The sequence below is a fragment of the Penicillium digitatum genome, chromosome 3, assembly GCF_016767815.1.
Source record: "Penicillium digitatum chromosome 3, complete sequence".
Taxonomy (NCBI): Eukaryota; Fungi; Ascomycota; class Eurotiomycetes; order Eurotiales; family Aspergillaceae; genus Penicillium; species Penicillium digitatum.
Window position 1 is genome coordinate 2127085 of NC_089386.1, and position 18086 is coordinate 2145170.

At 49.0% G+C, this 18086-nt stretch overlaps 7 protein-coding genes across 7 annotated transcripts; 4 read left to right on the forward strand and 3 right to left on the reverse strand.

Moving 5' to 3' along the window:
- Positions 1–383: 383 nt before the first annotated feature.
- Positions 384–2235, forward strand: Pdw03_8304 (Rab geranylgeranyl transferase escort protein, putative; the record flags this gene model as incomplete). Its single annotated transcript, XM_014677961.1, has 4 exons — positions 384–457; positions 509–627; positions 687–1700; positions 1892–2235. The coding sequence occupies 4 exons, from the start codon at positions 384–386 to the stop codon at positions 2233–2235; spliced, it is 1551 nt and encodes a 516-aa protein (XP_014533447.1).
- A 493-nt stretch (positions 2236–2728) lies between these two features.
- On the forward strand, positions 2729–3403 carry Pdw03_8305 (Protein transport protein SEC61 subunit alpha; the record flags this gene model as incomplete). The annotated part of the gene is made up of 1 exon (XM_014677962.1): positions 2729–3403. One exon carries the CDS (start codon positions 2729–2731, stop codon positions 3401–3403), a length of 675 nt encoding a protein of 224 aa, XP_014533448.1.
- Positions 3404–3532: 129 nt separating this feature from the next.
- Positions 3533–5250, reverse strand: Pdw03_8306 (Dynamin central region family protein; the record flags this gene model as incomplete). The annotated part of the gene is made up of 2 exons (XM_014677963.1): positions 3533–4762; positions 4837–5250. 2 exons carry the CDS (start codon positions 5248–5250, stop codon positions 3533–3535), a joined length of 1644 nt encoding a protein of 547 aa, XP_014533449.1.
- A 455-nt stretch (positions 5251–5705) lies between these two features.
- Pdw03_8307 (Aldehyde dehydrogenase) lies at positions 5706–7351 on the reverse strand (the record flags this gene model as incomplete). The annotated part of the gene is made up of 3 exons (XM_014677964.1): positions 5706–6503; positions 6562–7272; positions 7319–7351. The coding sequence occupies 3 exons, from the start codon at positions 7349–7351 to the stop codon at positions 5706–5708; spliced, it is 1542 nt and encodes a 513-aa protein (XP_014533450.1).
- A 2591-nt stretch (positions 7352–9942) lies between these two features.
- On the forward strand, positions 9943–10258 carry Pdw03_8308 (Histidine phosphatase superfamily, clade-2; the record flags this gene model as incomplete). Its single annotated transcript, XM_066101921.1, has 2 exons — positions 9943–9952; positions 10032–10258. The coding sequence occupies 2 exons, from the start codon at positions 9943–9945 to the stop codon at positions 10256–10258; spliced, it is 237 nt and encodes a 78-aa protein (XP_065957004.1).
- Positions 10259–12057: 1799 nt separating this feature from the next.
- On the forward strand, positions 12058–13466 carry Pdw03_8309 (Nucleoporin; the record flags this gene model as incomplete). Its single annotated transcript, XM_014677965.1, has 2 exons — positions 12058–12140; positions 12200–13466. 2 exons carry the CDS (start codon positions 12058–12060, stop codon positions 13464–13466), a joined length of 1350 nt encoding a protein of 449 aa, XP_014533451.1.
- Positions 13467–14049: 583 nt separating this feature from the next.
- Pdw03_8310 (Nascent polypeptide-associated complex subunit beta) lies at positions 14050–18063 on the reverse strand (the record flags this gene model as incomplete). Its single annotated transcript, XM_066101922.1, has 10 exons — positions 14050–14285; positions 14414–14586; positions 14768–14841; positions 14931–14956; positions 15151–15220; positions 15318–15428; positions 15708–16769; positions 16823–16862; positions 16947–17808; positions 17880–18063. 10 exons carry the CDS (start codon positions 18061–18063, stop codon positions 14050–14052), a joined length of 2838 nt encoding a protein of 945 aa, XP_065957005.1.
- Between the last annotated feature and the right edge of the window lie 23 nt (positions 18064–18086).

Sequence of the window (18086 nt, forward strand, 5' to 3'; positions counted from 1 at the left end):
TGAAGTTCCGTGCTATTATACCATTGAGAATAAGTCAAATCAAGCCAAGTGAATCAGATTCCCTTTCATAACTAAAGTAATTCAAGCTTGATTGCAATATCTTTGTTGAAGTTGTCCAGGACTGTTGACTGAAGTGGGGTCCGGGTGACCGCCTTCACGCGCACTTCTCGCGTTTTTCTCCGATTTTTTTTCTCCTCTTCCTTCTCTTTCCCCCAACCTCAAAATTGGTGGGATTTTCAGCATCAAAGCTTTGGAAAGACTGAGAATGCGTTAGTCGCATTTAAACTCTTTGTTCTTAACTTTGTGAAAGCTTGAGCTGCCAAATTTGGCTGTAATATTCGGACTTACCTGCAGCTAGGAATTTGTTCCTGATTTCTCACACCATGGAAACTTTGTCAGACACGACTTGGGATGTCATCATTGATGGGACTGGGGTTCCTCAGTCTCTTCTGGCACTGTGAGTGACTCTCCTAGGGTGGCTGTGAGTTGAGCACTCATACTCCCAAAGGGCCCTCTCACGATCCGGAAAGAAGGTTCTTCACATAGACTCAAACCAGTACTATGGTGGTTCAGATGCAGCCTTTAGTCTTGATGAGGCCCAAGCATGGGCAGAAAAAGTCAATAAAGGTGAGTTACATCTTGTATGTGGCTGGATGATTCATGGCTAATACTGTACTGCCAAACAGACACTAGCACACCATCGTTCAAAGACGCCTCAATTTTCAAACTGGACAATTCTCTAGCCGAGGACAGTTTCCAAAAACTTGCATCCAGCCGTGCTTACACTTTGTCCCTGTCCCCTTATCTCTTATATGCCCGTTCTCAACTAATGTCAGCGCTCGTATCCTCAAAGGTATTTCGCCAGTTGGAGTTCATGGCTGTTGGCAGCTGGTGGATTTACACACCGGAACAGCCAGAATCTAAAACTGGCGAGTCTGGCGCAGAAAATATTCTCTACCGCGTACCTGGCAACCGTGAGGATGTGTTTGCTGCAAACCATATCAGCATGAAGTCCAAGCGAACCCTCATGCGATTATTGCGTCATATCACCAAGCCCAATGAGGATGATTCTTCAAATGAGAATGAGGATTTATCAATGCCTTTGAATGATTACTTAGCTTCCAAGTTCAGTGTCCCGGAGGAACTTCATAACCCTCTGCTGTCGCTGTCTCTCTCGCAGTTTTCTAAACAAGATACCTCTGCCAGTTATGCTGTGCCCAGGATCCAAAGGCATCTTTCATCCATCGGCCATCTTGGCCCTGGGTTTGGAGCTGTGATTGCCAAATATGGTAGCGGAGCTGAAATTCTGCAAGCAGCCTGTCGTGCATCCGCTGTGGGAGGAGGTGTATATGCTTTGGACACGCACATTGATGATTGCTTATGGCGGACAGGCTCTGAACATTCCAAACATCCTTTTCTGTTGAAGATAACGAATGAAGGGTCTGTTCAGTCGAAATACCTGTTCACCTCGTCAGATACTCCTTCCAAATCGCGCATGACGCCCTTGGTTGAAGTTGCCCGCTCGATCAGTGTTGTGTCGGCTACTTTCCCGTCTCTTTTTCCTGTTGTAGTTGAAGGTGCTCCTGTGCCTGCAACTACAGTTCTCATGTTCCCAGGGGATACATTGGGAAGTCCCCAATCCCCGCCTGTATACCTGCAGGTTCATTCAAGCGACACGGGCGAATGTCCACATCAGCAAAGTAAGTCATCTCCTGTGCAGCCCTCCCCGACATGTTCTATCCCTCACTGCTCGCATGATGATTTTTTTCAAAAACTTATCTACATTGCCTGAACTTGCTATGTTGAAAACTTTTTCACCTGATCACGAGCACCCTCCAAACTTGCTTCGCCAAAAAATGCTTTCGTCCATGTGGCTAATCGATTGTCACAGGTATAATTTATTGCAGCGTGGCACTGCCTGGGCCAGAAGGTCAAGCACTCATTGAGTCTGCCGTGGATAGACTGATTCGGGCAGAAGGTCTCCCGGCCAGTGTGCTGTGGTCCTTGCGATACACCCATATTGGTCCTGTAAGCAATGGTGAGCCCCGGCATCTTATTGTCGAGGACGGAGTTCCTAATGGCTACAATTTCCCTCCTTCGAGCCTTGACTTGGCATTCGAAGACGACACTCTCGACCTTGTAAAAGAGGCTTGGAAGATAGTCGTAGGAGATGAAGTTGATGAGGCTGATTTCATGACGTTTGACGATCGCGATGGCACTTCTGATGATTCGTAGCATAGCGCTTTCTTCGATTTTATCCTTACCCCATATCTCCCTACGTAAGTAGTAAAGACAGTTCTCTCTTTGTTTCCAATACGATCATCATATGAAGTGCATAATTCTCGTAATTTCCATAATGAATCGATGTTTAAAGCCTAGATTGGTCTACTGGCCAAAGATTTCACACGATGATGACAAAATCCATGTCGCTATGTTGCTTTCCCTTAGCCCGTCTTCACGCTTTAGTCAGAATATAGTGTAAAATACAGGAACTGTGTACTCCGTAGCCTAGGGAGAATATGCTGCAAGTCTCCAAGGCTATGAATGGCGTATGGTGACGCAGAATTAATATCGCAGCAAACCAGTTGGCAGAACGCCCCATACGTCATGTCAAGGATCTGATCGTTGATGTAGATATTCCGAATCTCTGTCGATTCGTTGACAGAGATTTGAACTAATCTAGCATACACCCTTATTGATCCCAGACAAATACCTACCAGCCCTCAGAATGCCCCTTGATCATGTCACCGGCGGTGTGATCGGACAGCTTCCTGCCGACAAAGTCCAATCAACAAGTGGAGTGGTCAAGAAAAGCACACCAAAGAAGCTAGATCGAACGACCAAGGACCTGACCGACCCTGTCCTCCCAGGTCAATTTCCTTCGGACGATGCTTCTTCCAAAGGCGAGGGCGTCGACAACAATCTCTCATTCTCATCGATATGGTCCACCATCACAGCATGGTTCTCCACACTATTACCTCAAGCCTTTGACTACCTCGAGTCGTGCATACAGAGATTTGTCGCCTGGCTTCTCCCCCCGCCCCGTCAGGCTGCGATATATGAAGCTGCATTGAAGCGTCCGGCCGCAACAACCTTGATCGTTTGCCAAATGATCTGCTGTGGAGTCCCTCTACTGGTATTCCTGGCTGGTGTATTTGTCTTCGCTGCAGCGCCGATATTACTCTGGGCGGTTCTGTCCTTGCTCATTCTTGGTCCGGTGTTGTTGGCCACTAGCATGATGGGCATGTCTCTGTGGGGCTGGGGTTGGATCCTCTATGGGTTGGTCAAGTGGGCAGACCAGCGGTTTTTGGGTGGTGTTATTGCACGCTTTTGGCTTCCTCAGATGCGATCGGAGTCGACCGATGGAGAGGGTCAACCCGAGGAGGAGAAAAAGGGCGAGTGACTTATGCACGTCTCTCAGAGTTGAGAGGACATCTGATTCTGTACACACAATTTTTGAATCAGATAGCATGTTGAAATTGACATTGGCATTGGACGCTAAGGGATATGACGACATCTTGTTCATGTACGCTCAAACGATCTGAAGAGATACAAATGGTACCCCAGTGAAGCTCTCGGGCATCGTATATGTGATGTTATAAAACACAAATTCATTTATAGAGTGATCAGAGTTGTAAGTAATCGTGTACTCCGCTTGCGCGTTTGTCGAGACCTTGAGGTTCAAACCAGGCAACCCTTCCAGTCCAGTTACATTGAACCCATTGTTGACCGTGAGACCGCTGAACAAAAAATTGAAAGAAACTGGCCCTTGCACAGATGTTGCATTTGGATATGTAATGTTCAAAGACCGAGGGGCGGCCACGGCATGAATGGAAGACTCTGTGACCCAGTGCGAAATACAGCCAACTTGGTGATCGTCAATAGCCCACTGAATGACGGCAGGATTGAACTGACTGGGGTTGATACTGGGACCTCCGACAACTGTCTCGGCAACCGTTTCTGCGCCAATAGTCACGTCCTTGGAGACCCAAGCAGTGATGTTGCGAGGATAGGTATCAAATGGCGGCGAGTAAGCCTGCGAAGTATACATATGCTCGCCAGGGAATTCCAGCAAACTTGCCTTTGCCTTTTCCGGCAGATATTTCACCATCTCAGGCATCGATAGGGCGAATAGTGGGTAAAACGCGAAATCGTCTTGATGAAACATCCCTAGCTCCTGCTGAGGAACGGGGGCCTGCTCACGGCCAACAACGCCCCAAATTACAGCGCCGGTAAGAGATGCATACTCTTTCATGTCGTAGCCATATGAACGATCCCAAGGGCCAGCGATGTTCTTCAGATTTGCATTGTAGAGCTGAGAGAGTTCATCCCAGCTGTATCTGAGCATCTCCGGTCCATACTTCTTCAACAAACTGCCACTTGTCCCGTACTGGTTCCAGAGAGCCAATGCCCACATGGCAACGCCAGCGTATGTCGGAGAATTAAATTCAGACAACGTGTGGTGCATACTCCAGAGGTCATAGATTTCCCGTGCGAAGTTCTCCCCAGCGTTGGTCAAGTTTGCATCTCCGACTCGTGCACCAACCCAGTTTTGAAGAATGGTTCTCATTAACCAGGGATTAGAGTAACAGGGGTACGAATTGTCGCCATCAACTCCTCCAACACGATAGAGATCGCCTTTGGCGGCGATGTGCAAGGACTCTTCGACTTTGGAGACCGTCACCGCTGGAAGCAGGTGACCATAATCGTTCATGGCTACAATCCAGGCGCAGCCCACGAAATCGCGAATGTTTGGATCCCACTGATCAACGTCACATTAGCGAAATAACCCGTTGAAACACAACCGGTGGACTACACTAGGAATGATCAGCTTACCGAGCTGTATGGGCCATCATTAGGATATTCCAGCGTCCCAGGCTCCGGTTCTGAAGGCGTTTGTTGATAGTCCCCATACCACTGTTTAGATCGATCGAGATATTGACCAGAGATAACATTGTCGAAAATACGGACGGCTTTTGCAACATCCCCCGGTCCATTTCTGGCTAGTAATTGAGGTGCATACCAGGCCGAGTGCCGACTATCATAACGTCCAGGACTGCTTGTTGAGGTAATCAGATAGCCGGCCTCGTCGTCCCAGTACTTGTCATTCCATTCAATAGCCGTATTGAACATCTCAACCGCGTGCGATGATGCACGGAGCCCGGCAGACCAGCTGTTTAGTGGAACAGCAGAGACAGTCCCAGCATTGTGGGCAACAGTGAATCCTAAGAGAACTCGTGATAGTTTCATGACTTGTCTGAGATCGCCCAATATGAAAATGGTAGGCAAAGAGGAGCTCGTCCAAGAACTTGGGCTTCCCACTGTACCCCATCTTTTATACTGTTTTCAATTTGGCTTTCGGTATATCGCGTTCTAGTTTCCTTGTACTGTTACTACGTAGTTTGACTTGATGATACCGAGGGACTCCGATAGACTCCGGTGATTTAGTCGCGATCTCCGAAAATGCCGGCTTTTTACGCAGTGTCGTTCTTGTCTTGAATGGTCATCACATCCGGCAATTTTGAAGAATTGCCGATTTATACCCCCCCCCCCCCCCCCCCCCCCCCCCACCCGGAATTTTCACGATCTTTACCGTTCCAAACAAAGAAATGGAGGCCAGAGGGACAATTCTACCTGTGATCATATACATAAGCCGTAGAAAAGATACCACTAGTTCTATTCGGCACACATACAAGATAGTCAAATTACTTGAGCCATTTAGATCCGAAAGTGGCAATCTGATCCCGCCGAGTCACAAATAATGCAGAAAGCGCGATGATACCAACACCGAAGGCCCACTTTGAGCGAGCGAAATTCGTATCATTGCCGTCCCGGTCAAAAGACGGGGTGATGGGGGCCACCATCTTGTGAGCTTTCTGAACCGAGTACGGGGGGTACCGCGCAGCTAGAAGCCCCTCCAACCACGAAGGCACGGCGTTGATGTGCGTACGGAGATGCGAGAAAGTCAAGATACCATGCGGGCCACGATAACACCCCTGACCGGAGTTGCCAACACCACCAAAGGGCACATCGCGACCAACGACATGAAGACCGCAGTCATTGAAGGTCACACCCCCAGACTGGGTTTCGTTCAAGATGCGAGCCTTATCGGCATCTTGAGTAGTGAATGCGTAGATCGCGAGTGGATGCTCTCCCTCGCGTGTCCGAGAGATCGCAGTATCGAAGTCTGCATCCACGATGGGGAGAATTGGACCGAAAAGCTCTTCGGAGAGAAGGGAATCGCCGGGTTTGACTCCGGTGACAATCGTTGGTGCGAAGTACAGACTCTGCCGATCCCGATGGCCACCATAGACGATTTTTCCAGAGGTCTGCTGGAGTAGACTGTCAAGGCGGTCGAAGTTGCGCTCATTGATGATGTGTGTATAATACTCTGGGTTGTTGGCTTTGCCTCCTAAGAACGTGTCAAAGTATTGACTCAGATCGGCGACAAGGCGCTCTTGTAGACCTGGGTGAACGAAAACGTGGTTCACATTCAAACAAACCTTCCATCGTGATAGATTAGCTGTTTGATGGCTTGGGGGGAGGGGAGTGCGCACCTACCTGTCCAGCATTCATGAATTTGGTAACCGCGATGTGTTTCGCAGCGAGATCGAGATCCGCCGACTCCGCAACAATGGCAGGACATTTCCCGCCCAACTCGAGTGTAACGGGGGTCAGATGCTTCGCCGCTGCTGCATGGATTATTTTGGCAATATTGGGGGATCCAGTGTAGAAAATGTGGTCAAAGCGATGCTCAAGGATGTAACCCATTTCTTGTGGACCAGCAGAAACACACTGGATGGCATCTCGGTCCATGTATTGGGGAACAATTTCCATCAGGACATCTTGGGTGGCATTTGCCACATCTGACGGTTTGAGAATTACAGCACATCCGGCAGCAATCGCGGCTATCATTGGCAGCAGCAGCAGATTGACGGGGAAATTCCATGCGCCGATAATCAGGGTCACACCAAGAGGTTCCTTGCGGACAGTGGCTCCTCCGAGGAAGTTGAGCGGATCGGACCTTCCCGGTCTCTCATCCTTGGTCCATTTCTCCAGCTTTTTGAGAGTTCGTAGAATATCTGCTTGAATATTACCACAGTCGCTGGTGTAAGCTTCTTGATAGTGCTTATGCAGATCGGCATAGAGAGCGTCACAGATGCGCTTCTTGTTGTCCTCAATCATCCACCAAGCACGTTTCAGTTGACGACGCCTCCAAGCCTTGTTCTTGGTGGTGCCTGATGCAAAAGCACCCTGCACACTTTGATAGGCCTAGAAAATGTAAGCAGAAATGTCGAATTGTGCGGATGCTATGTACCTGATCAAATTCGGCTGCAGTGCTGAAACCCATGGTGAGCTTTGTAGGGAGATGATGTGGAGGGAAATAGATGCCCTGAAGGGGAGAAGGGAAGTTTTAAGTGGGAGGGGACGGGGGATTTGTACAGAGTACCCGAGGATGAAATAAATCTGAATTGTCGAGGACCCTGGTGCAAGACAGCAGTTTATTTCATAAATGTGTCCTGCATCATCCCGAACTTACATCAATCGATAGATGATTATTGGGACATTTGCGGTGTCACAAAATTGAGTCTCGGAGTGAGAGTTTTACATTCCCCGAGGTATTAGATGTCTCCTCCTCTAACCTTTCTCTCAATACAACATGAGAGACTGGACTCTATGCCAAGTGCCCTTTGCTGAGCAAGTTGGCCAAGTCAATTTATGGGCGCGAGGTTGCATTTCTTAACTATATTAGATGTCAACGTGCAAAGTTGGGGTATTAAAGGACAGATTTCAAGGGAATTTCAAGTCAGTCTCTATAACCGGGTTGTGACTTTGCTCACTATAGTATAGCAATGGAGAAGTAGCCCTATCAGCTAGTATGTTGTAGATGTCTGGATTCTCAAATCCACGCCCCCTTTTGTCCCATTCAATCCACAAATACAGCTGAAAGTGGATATCCTCCACATCCCTGCGAATCGAAATATCGTGAAGTACCAATTCCAATTCCAATTCCCATCAATAACTTCTAGCTTTGGCCCACATGTACCCCTGCCACGACAGCCAATACATGCACGCCGTAATAAATAATAAATTCTAAAACCATAAAATAACAAATATGGGGAATCTAATTCACCAAACTCATTGAGTACGGAAGAAGTGATAAAATTATCTAGACGGCTCCTAACATGTGATGACTTATCGTAGCATTAGCACCGGTTCCAAAAAAAAACCCCCCCCAGCCTGTGCACCTACAACATACATTAGCGTCGTTCTCGGCCGAGCTGTGGTAACAGGGCCTCAACTGGTGCGGGGTAAACGTTAAATGACTGCATTTGTAAGAGCTTGTGCAGGCTATTGGACATGGGGTGCACGCAATGTGATGATATTTCCTTATAAGCTCTTACAGAAACACGGCTCTCATGAAAAGCCTGGTAGAAGCCCATCCATTTTGCCGTCTTTGCGCTCGTAATGCCCCCTGCGGATCTGGACTTCGTCTGGTCTGGCCTGAGGAATCGTTAGCCTGAGGTGTTTTGCCATGGAGATGGATTTTTTTTGAACACGACTGTGATCGATCTCCAGATCCATTTGAATGGCAACCAGCCCAGTTACAAAGGAAGCAAGCCGTTTTCTCAACAAAGTGCGTTGTTGCCTTGGCTGAATGCTATCTCTCCCTACCAGCAATCAGATGAGGATCCTACGCTCATGTCTTGATTCGAACACATAATCTGTAGTAGTTCAACCCTCGTAGATACTGTACACTGCAATCCATTTCGGCATCTCATACTACCCATAGGCCTATCGTTCAAGGGGCTATCGTGTGCCGCTCTAGCCATCGCAGCCACTACCCTCAAGTTGTCAGACCAGCGGGTCCGGCTTCCGGCATGGGAACATCGCCTTCAGGCCCTAAATCACCTGTACGGGCTATTAGATCAGGACGACTGGATGAAAAATGAGCTGAAGGAGATGCTCAGTTTTGTCTTGATGCTAGGGTGGTTTAACGTAGGATCTTCCTGACTTCCTTTGCCATGAGAATCTCCCGATGCCTTGCAGATCTCAGACAGTAGTCACCCATCATAGGATCCCATTCGCAACGGGCTCCAAAATTCCATTCAGACCCGAAAAGAACGGTCGCTTATGCACTGTCCGAAAGAGGCCATAGATGGGATCAAGGGTGACCCGAAACGCAGTGCGGGCTAGAACTAAGTGGAAGGTAAAATGGCGATGGTAGAAACTTGCATAATCTTGCCTGTGATATGAGCGACCCGGGCGTTCTTTTCGGGTCCGAATGAAATTTTGGAGCCCGTTGCGATTGGGAAACTTGAGAATTGTCGCATCAAATTCTTGCGTACCTTCTTATTTTAAATTGAGAATTATGCTACTATATCCATGAAGTAAAGAGAATCAGTTTATGCAAATAGTGAACATCTAGATCGCTACGGTCTCAATTCCTTGGATGATGCCTAGCCCGCACGAAGCGTTCGCATCTCCATAAACGACCAACCTAGTCATCCAAATCAAGTTTTTTGATCTTCTTGGGGCTGGTCTGGCTTTGGGCTTGTGATGCAGTTCGCTCGATCTTTATTGAAGATCCCAACAGTCCTCCTCCCTCTTTCTCTGGGCCTCGTGATGTACCCTTTTCGTTCCCGGTTCAATCTATTGCATTTACCTCCGAAGGATAGTTTGTATCACCCTATTCTAGGACCTGGAAAACATGTTTCCATCTACTTCAATCTAAGGTTGCAGGCTCAATTCAGTCTTGAGAGACGGGGTGGAATGCTTTCAATTATCTCGGAGGAGATGAGCCCCGGACTGAGAACACCGGTGAAGATGCAGCTTCAAATCTCGCACTCCCTGACGGATGATCAGTGGACCAAGTGCATCTGGCACGTCTCCTAAAAAATTGTTACATCACGTTTGCCAATGAAACCTAGTGATCTCGCCATGGAGCACGGTATGCAACACCTTTTTACCGGGAGAAGGCCAGCCCGTCAATTGAAAATAGACAGGTTTTAACATTTCCCAATTGATAGGACCTCTCCAATTTCCGAAGCGAGTACAAAAGACAGACCTAGCTCCTAATGGCTCAGTTGAGTTCCTGAATGACTGGATCTATTTCTCCAACATTCGCGAAAGAGACTTTGGGGAGTTGACTCGCACAGGCCCACATGCTGGAATGCTGGGTGCATTCTCGGTTGGGGTCAGATTTGGGACACGATGTGGAGATCTAATCTCGAAGGACCCTCGCACGCGTCAATAGGCAAGTGACTCGGGCTGTGTGATTAATTCAAGTTCGTCATTTCGCCTCTGGGTTCTTCGGCCTAGACTGGAAGGTAGGTAGGTAGAGATTTAATTAACGTCCGGCTGGGGACAAGCGAAAGCTTGCTCCTGCCACCTCCCATGGGGTATTGGGACGTGCAATGCTACGGTTTCTATTATACAAAGATTCTTCTCCACAGATTGCAGTTCGTGCATTCGTAAATGCGAGGGCTGAGTAGCCAGTTGGTGACAGCTGTCTCCGACGTGTGAACCGGCCATCATAGGGGTGAGGGACCCGGGGGGTCTAGGTGGGTGATTGGCGAGTGCTAGAAGACTTTGTGGGGGATACCGCATCGGGTATTCGCATGTTGTCGCCTCTGAGGGCTTGTGAACGCGGAGAAAGGGTCAAAGGGGCCTAAAAGGGCCCCGTTCTATATGAGAGGCATAGTAGAAGGAGCGTAGTAGATACGTTGTGTAGGTAAGACTAGAGAGAGAAAGAAAAGGAGATATCAAATGAGTGAGTTACCTCGTGTAGACCCGCGAGTAGAAGCTTGTGAGCTCAAGTAGTTCAACGAACTGCTTAGGGTCCAAGCTACGAAGTCGATTCTAAAATTAAAGGATTATCTTTTAAACTAAATTAAACCACTCCTTAAGAATTTTAGGATATTCGTATCTCACACGCTCGTAGTTATATCGTTTCGAGAATCGGGAGGAGAGGAGAGGATACCGTTTCACGAAGTTATATACCTATTTCTCGCCGACCGAAAGAACTAGGGTAGTTCTACGCTTTTAAAGAAGAAGATCTACTATTTCTTATACTATAGAGGGCCAGGGGGCTAATCCACGAGAATCTATAGAGAGGATCTATTTCCAAAGAGATTCCTCTTCAGTATCTGTTAATTTATAAGAGTTAGCGCGAGAAATCGCGCGGTGTTGTATACTCTTCAGGCGGGTAGAAAGGGTAGATCTTGGGACGTTAAAACGGCGCGCCACTTCACGAATTGAAGAGATTTCTTGATTTTGAAAAGCCTCAATAGCTAGTAAGATCCTACCCTCCTACTCTATTGAATTTCGAGAGGATTGAGTACGAATTGGTGGCATGGTGGGTGGTTGAACTAATTAAGATCTAATTCATGCACGCGTTTTGGTCAGGGTGGCCAGCTCGCTTACCGAATACGTTAGTTAGCGGCGATTTGTAAGTTTCTGCACGGCAGAAACTCCATTGTCAAATTTGGTCCAAATCGGCTGCCGTACGAGTGTAGCGCGTTTCTCCCGTTCTACGAGGATTCGCATGTCCAAATGAAAATGTATGATCGGATCATAATATCCGCTGCAATTCAAGCCCTGAAGTCCTCCCAGTCAGTTCATGAGATACTTTCATCAACCAAGGCAAGAGCTGGGAGATTTTGCAGATTGGCAGGCGATGCTGGGCACATTTCATTGCACTCAGATTGACCGAGTAATTTAGCATAGTCAGTTTTCATACAGGATCCAGATTTTAGGGCTGAAGTTAAAAGTGCACTGCAAGAAATCCCATTGGATTGCTCTCAATCGATCATGAGACGAACTGAATAAAATTAGAAGAAACACCGGTTGGAACCTTTTAAAGAGACATGGCACCACGTGACTGTATCCCGGCGAACCAGTGTTTACCAAAAGTTTTGGCTGTCTCGATGCCCAGCGGACATATTTACCCTTTTTCGCTTTCATCTCTCAGAACCTCACTTTCAACGCTTTTACTTCTTTACATCTATTGACTTGGAACTCATCCAATCCTTTAACGACATTCTATCTGCCGTCATGGAGTACCACTCCGTTCCATTGGAGGAACGCGCCAGAGATGAGGATGGCAACCTCCTCCCTTGGGGTTATGTTTACAAAGAGTACGTTTGATGAAATTTCCAACTCCTCTCCTACCAAGCCTAACCACTACGTTTCTCAGTGAATCCCGCAACCCTCGACGACCACCTGAAGAATCAGGACCCTTCGGCAAGAGAAGAAATGCTCGATACGACAATGCTCGCTCACGAACACGGACTGGAACACCAGCAAAGCGCGAGAACCCCAATGTCGCCGAGTTCAGTCGGCTATTCTTACAGCAACAGCAGGAAGAGGAGAAAACACATGGCTTGCCCAAATCATCATCGTCATCCAGTCTTGAGAACCAACGGAAGCAAACCGAGAAGGTCGCTACCGAATGCATACTCTACGGATACAAAAACAAGGACAACGAGTGGAAAGTGATCGACAAGTACGAGCGCATCTCCCAGGGCATGATCTGCGAAGACTACCCTCGCAACGACCCGAATTCAGCGAACCACTACACCCAGTTATTGAGCGGAGGCGACGTCGTTATCCGAAACCTGTCGGCTGATGCGAATCGCAAGTCAAAGCGCTATGCCGGTGGCTACCACTGGATTAAGGTCACCTACGACTCGACCCAGGCCGCAGACCGCGCATGCTTCTACTCGCCACAGGAAATCGATGGACACCTGGTCTTTTGTGAGCTGTACAATGGCCAAGGCCCAGCTGAAGATGCCCCAATCCCCGCAGATTCTGCTGTGAGCAGTCGGATTCGCAACAAAGCACCGCGCACCTTGACCACCTCGCACTCGACCACCTTCCTCTCCAACTCAAACACAGACCCGGAGCGCATGACATTGCCTCGATCCTTTGCTATGAACAACCTTTCCAGTGTACCGGATATGCCCGAGGACGAAGGGCACTCGGCCGACTCCTCGACCATTGCTGGTACCTCCGAGGATACAATTACATCCACTGCAACCTCCGCAACGGCCACTGCCACACCCTCGTTCCAGCAAAGCAGTTTCAACACAGCAACTTCTTCGTCAACATGGACGACAGGAGCTTTGTCCAGTAATGATCGCACCTCAGTCCACCAACGCCGAGCTCTCGTTCAGGCCGAACCCACCCCCGACAACGAATTTATGACGCATATTCCTACCGTCCGCCGCACCAAGCTGCGCCCCATGGTTGAGGCACTCCCTCCACAGCCTACTATGACCGAGCGCATTCTCCGCTCAATCCCCATTCTGAGCTGGTTCACAGGTGACATCGTGGGCGAGGGCCCGCTGCTCCGTGAGGACGGCACATTCGATTCAGAAAAGTCTGGCCTTTATTGGAGGTTCTGGTACACGTTCGATTATTTCTTGAGAACGGATATGTGCGGACTGAAGGAGGATAGTTGAGGCGACATGAAACTACCGAGCCGAGAAAGAATACCTCTTCATCGCTAATGATTCACTACATCATGGATCTTTCACCACAGTTGCGAAGTCTTGCCGCAAAAAAACCCACCGAATCGCTACGCAGCTTGAGCGATCAGTCGACAGCGCTGCACGTGTTGCGCAAGGCAGGGGGGGGGGGGGGGGGGGGCAATGGCTTTGTGGTAAACTGGTCCGGGCCTTGGTCACTGGATGATGTGTACGATAGCCGCATCTAATAAACTGTCCTGTTGAGGGGATCGCACGCAAAATTGATATTCTGTAGAAATGTGACAAGTACAATCCCTCCAGAGTTCTGCTTCAGCGGCCCGTCAGATAAACTCATCGAGCTGTCAGAAGTAAGATCCCGCCGTTCCACCATGTGCATCAATAACCCTGGCACTTTGTAAACCCATGAATCAACCTGCCCGTGAGGAAGAGACGAATCCGCCAGAAGAAAAAGAGATAGAGACTCAACAAAGAAAACAACTCTCGAACCGGAGCTTTAATTTCATTGATCATAGACGAAAGTTTTTAAAGACTCGATTTAGTTCGCATCTAAGCGTATTTATTCCTTGCTCTCGAAGTTCTCGCCCTCAACGAGGTCGGGAATATCATCCTCCTCATCGTCCTTCTTATCACCCTGCTGCTTCTGCATGTTCTGGTAGCTCTCGGCGAGCTTACGCAGGGAAGCGAGGGAGTCGGGGCCGAGCTGGTTAAGGATGTTGGGAACGAGCTCAGTGAGCTCCTTCTCCTCACCGTTGCCGTACAGGGCGAAGGTGTTGGAGGGGACAGCACCGTGGACTATTGCGATGAAATTGTTAGTTGCCTGTTTTTCTTTTTCTTTTTCTTTTCTTTCTCTCCTTCCTTCTTGTTGTTCGCTTTTGTGTGTTGAAGGGACCAGAGTTGATTTCGGGGTGGTTGCTACTCACCACGGGGGTTGGCGAAGTGGATGACGTTTCCGTCCTCCTTGAACATGTTGACCTCCTCGATGCCCTGGATAGGCTGGACGTTCAGCTTCTTGAGGGCGGCCTGAAGCTTCTTGTCATCGGCGCCGGAGTTGCGGACGACCTTCTTGACCTTGCGGCGAGGAGTACCCTTGCCACTGTAGAATTGTTAGTTGGTTGGACATGGGACTGTTGAAAAAAATGTGGTTGGCTCGGTGTGGAGGAATGGGTGAATTTGGGTGGTGGGGGTTGGATGAACTGGGGCTGGATCCGAAAAGATTGAAGAAAAGGCGAGGATTCTTGACAAGGTCGAAAGTCAGACTGGATTCTCCAAGCCACGCGATCTCGATCTTCAGTTTGATCATTGGAAAATGACGCCGTCGCATGGATTCGAGAATCGGGAAATCCGTAGTCTGACGATCGACTTTGTTGAATCCGGGTCTTGCAGTTCAAAAATTCGTTTCCTCCGTAGGGAGTCGAGAGGTCGGGGTCAAAAAAAAACTAATTCTGAGTAGAAAAAAACATACCCTATCAAGAAAATTCATGTTAGCGATCAAAATTGCACCAAATTGCACCAAGAGTTGCATGTAAATTGCACCTGGGCAGAAGGATTGGGATTTGACCAAGCTCTAGGGCTACCAATTCAAGAGAATCGCAGCTCCACGTCATGGCCAAGATCGTATCTTAAGCTCCAAAATGCTTGAACAGAGACAGAAACATACCGATGCGAACGCTCGCCTGCATTCTAGCCAACTTTGCCTGATCCATGATGAAGTCTGGAGGGGTGATCGCCTGGCGCGGGATTAGCTGATAATTTCGAGGATGAATTTTCAAGGATTTCAAGAAAACTGTTCAATGAATTCAACAAGCAATCTCTCTATTTGCGTACCGTTAAAAAATGGTTGAGGGGGAGATGGTAAGAGGGAGCGTGAAGTGGAAGTGGGTGGAATGATGATGCATCCCCAAGAGTTTTGTGTGGGGAGTTTGACCAGAATATTCGCTAATGCGCCGATTTGGGTTCACATGCTGGTTTTGTTTTAACGTCTACACTCTGATCTGTTTTCTAACTTGATTCTATTGTAATCCCATCTAACTGTTGTTCTTTGTGATTTTGGTCATTCGCAAGTCCCAGGGTTGTTCGATTGTGGGATATTGGATGCTCGGCTAAACCCTAATCGGGCTGTAGGATGACGGAGAGATCGAGATGTATAGTTCCAACAGTGCAACTTTGGAATGATGTTGACACTAGCCTTGGAAGTTTCATTCCCTAACCACTAACCCTCTCCTCCATCTCAATCTGCTTCTTCTCCCAATTACTAAAGTACTTGTGCCATGGATGCTTCTCCTGAAACCCAAGAAGCTTCTTCATCTTGGCATTAGAAAACGGTGCTTCAAACTCCTCCATCTCGCGCGTGATAGGGATATTTGGGAATTGCGACTTCAAAAAGTCCATTGTAGGACTAAGGTTGGTAATATGATCATTGGTAGCATTGAAGACCTGAAACCCAAGCCCATCAGTCTGCAACGCCGCCTCACACATCCCACCCAGATCTCGCGCATCGATGTACGACCATCCATGCACCTTCCACATGGTCGGCTCATGCACGTAGCTGTAGAAGATGTCTTTATTGTACTCATCGGGCTGAATAACGCGCCCAATGCGCAGGATGTAGATATCCACCCCGAAGCGCGCCGCAAAACCCCGCGCGATGCGTTCGCCGCACAGCTTCGCGATCGCGTACGTATCCGTCGGGTTGACATCCAGGTCCTCATGGATCGGGAATGAGGGGAAATTGGTGTCGCCTTGCGCGAAAGCTACCCCGTACACGGTTACGCTGCTAGCGATGATGATCTTGCGGATCCCTAGCTTGCACCCTGCCTCGATGATGTTGTACGTGCCCTGCGTGTTCGAGCGGAAGGTCTCGTTGTCCGGTACGAGCATGTTGCGCGCGTAACCTGCGAGGTGGATTATAGCGTCTGGGCGTGGCGGGAGGCCTTCCGGGAAGGGCTCGCGGAGCGTCCATTGCCCGGACAGGGCGTTGAAGACCTGGCCACTATCGGCAAGGTCGGTTTTCAGGGTGTGCACGTCTGGGTGTTCCAGTGCCATGAGGTCCAGGTTCAGGATTTTGTGTCCGGCATTGAGGAGTTCGCTGATGACGAATTGGCCTGCTTTGCCGGAGCCGCCGGTCACGACGATATGGCCCATGCTAATGGAAGTGTCGAGCGAAGCACGGGAGTAGGAGTTGGATCTTCGCTCAAGGGAAACCGTGTTTGATTCTGGGGCAAGGATTTGAAATGAACAAGCTACGCGAGCACTTATCCAGGGACTGGGCCAGCATGACTGACGTCGAAATCATAATGATGCCACTTGCCTCCATGCCCGAGGCTTCTCACAGGCGGGGGATGGCAACGCGCATTGCAATCATTGTGAATTCTAAAAGGCAGAAACAAGCTAGACCGCTCAATAAATTTCCTGTCATTTTATTTAATTTTATTTTTTTTTTCCATCGTGCCTTACCTACGCTTCGAAACTTGAGTATCGGTCCAATCCCAGAGCCTGTGAGCCAATTGCGTATTTTGCACAGGCGCAGTGCCACCGCTGCGGTACCCAACGGGAGTGTAGTAAGCTCCATTGATAATGTTTTCCCTTTGCGTGCCAGCCGCCCAAAGAGAATTCAAGGCTCCACTAGCGACACTCCGGAAGAGTATGGAGCCAGCAACAGCAATGCCGTATTTCATCACTGAGTTGAGACTCTTTGTATGTCCATAGAGTCCGCTGTCAACCGCACCGGGGTGCACAGCAATAGACAAGATATCAGGATGCCGGCGGGCCAGCTCGGATGCAAAGAGGATGTTAGCCGACTTTGAAGCGCCGTATCGCGTCCAAGTACTAGCAGCCAGCAAACCAGGGGTAGATGTAATTTCCTCAAAGGTAGAGGGGCCAACAGCATGAGCCGCCGAAGCGACAGTCACGACGCGGACATCGGGCACCTCCTCCTTGATGCGTTCGAGCTTAACTGTCTTCTGTAAAGTCGGCAGAAGTAATTTTGTCAACAGGAAGTGACCGATATGGTTTGTGCCGAGCTGGACCTCAAAGCCCTCTTCCGTTGTAGTGGGCGGGTTGCCCATCGTGCCCGCATTTAGGATTAGGATATCTAGGCGATCGCTATCGGACTGGAACTTGTCTGCGGCGGCGCGGATAGATTTGAAGGAAGATAGATCGAGTGCGAGGAAGCGGATATCGGCAGGGGAGGAGAGCTGGCATTGTAGCGATTCGATTGCTTCGCGCGCTTTGCTCTCGGTGCGGGCGGCCATGTAGATGCGCGACGGGCGATGCTTGGCGAGTTGGAGGATAGTCTCTTTGCCTAAGCCGGCATTGCCTGGATCCATCAATCGCAGTGTCAGTGTTCTGGAAGCTGTAGATAGAAAGAAAAAAAACATGTGTGTGTACCTCCTGTCACAAGGACAACCTTGCCTTCCAGGCTGCGAATGTCACGCTCGGGCTGGAACGATGTCCCTAGATAGCCGAAGGTGGCCTCATTCAGGGTCGGGCCAAAGCTCGACAATGCCTCGCGAGGATGACGCAAGCTGTAGGTTGCGAAGCCACGAGTGGCTATAATATCACGGAGATCCATCTCGAACTGAAGAATATGAGGGG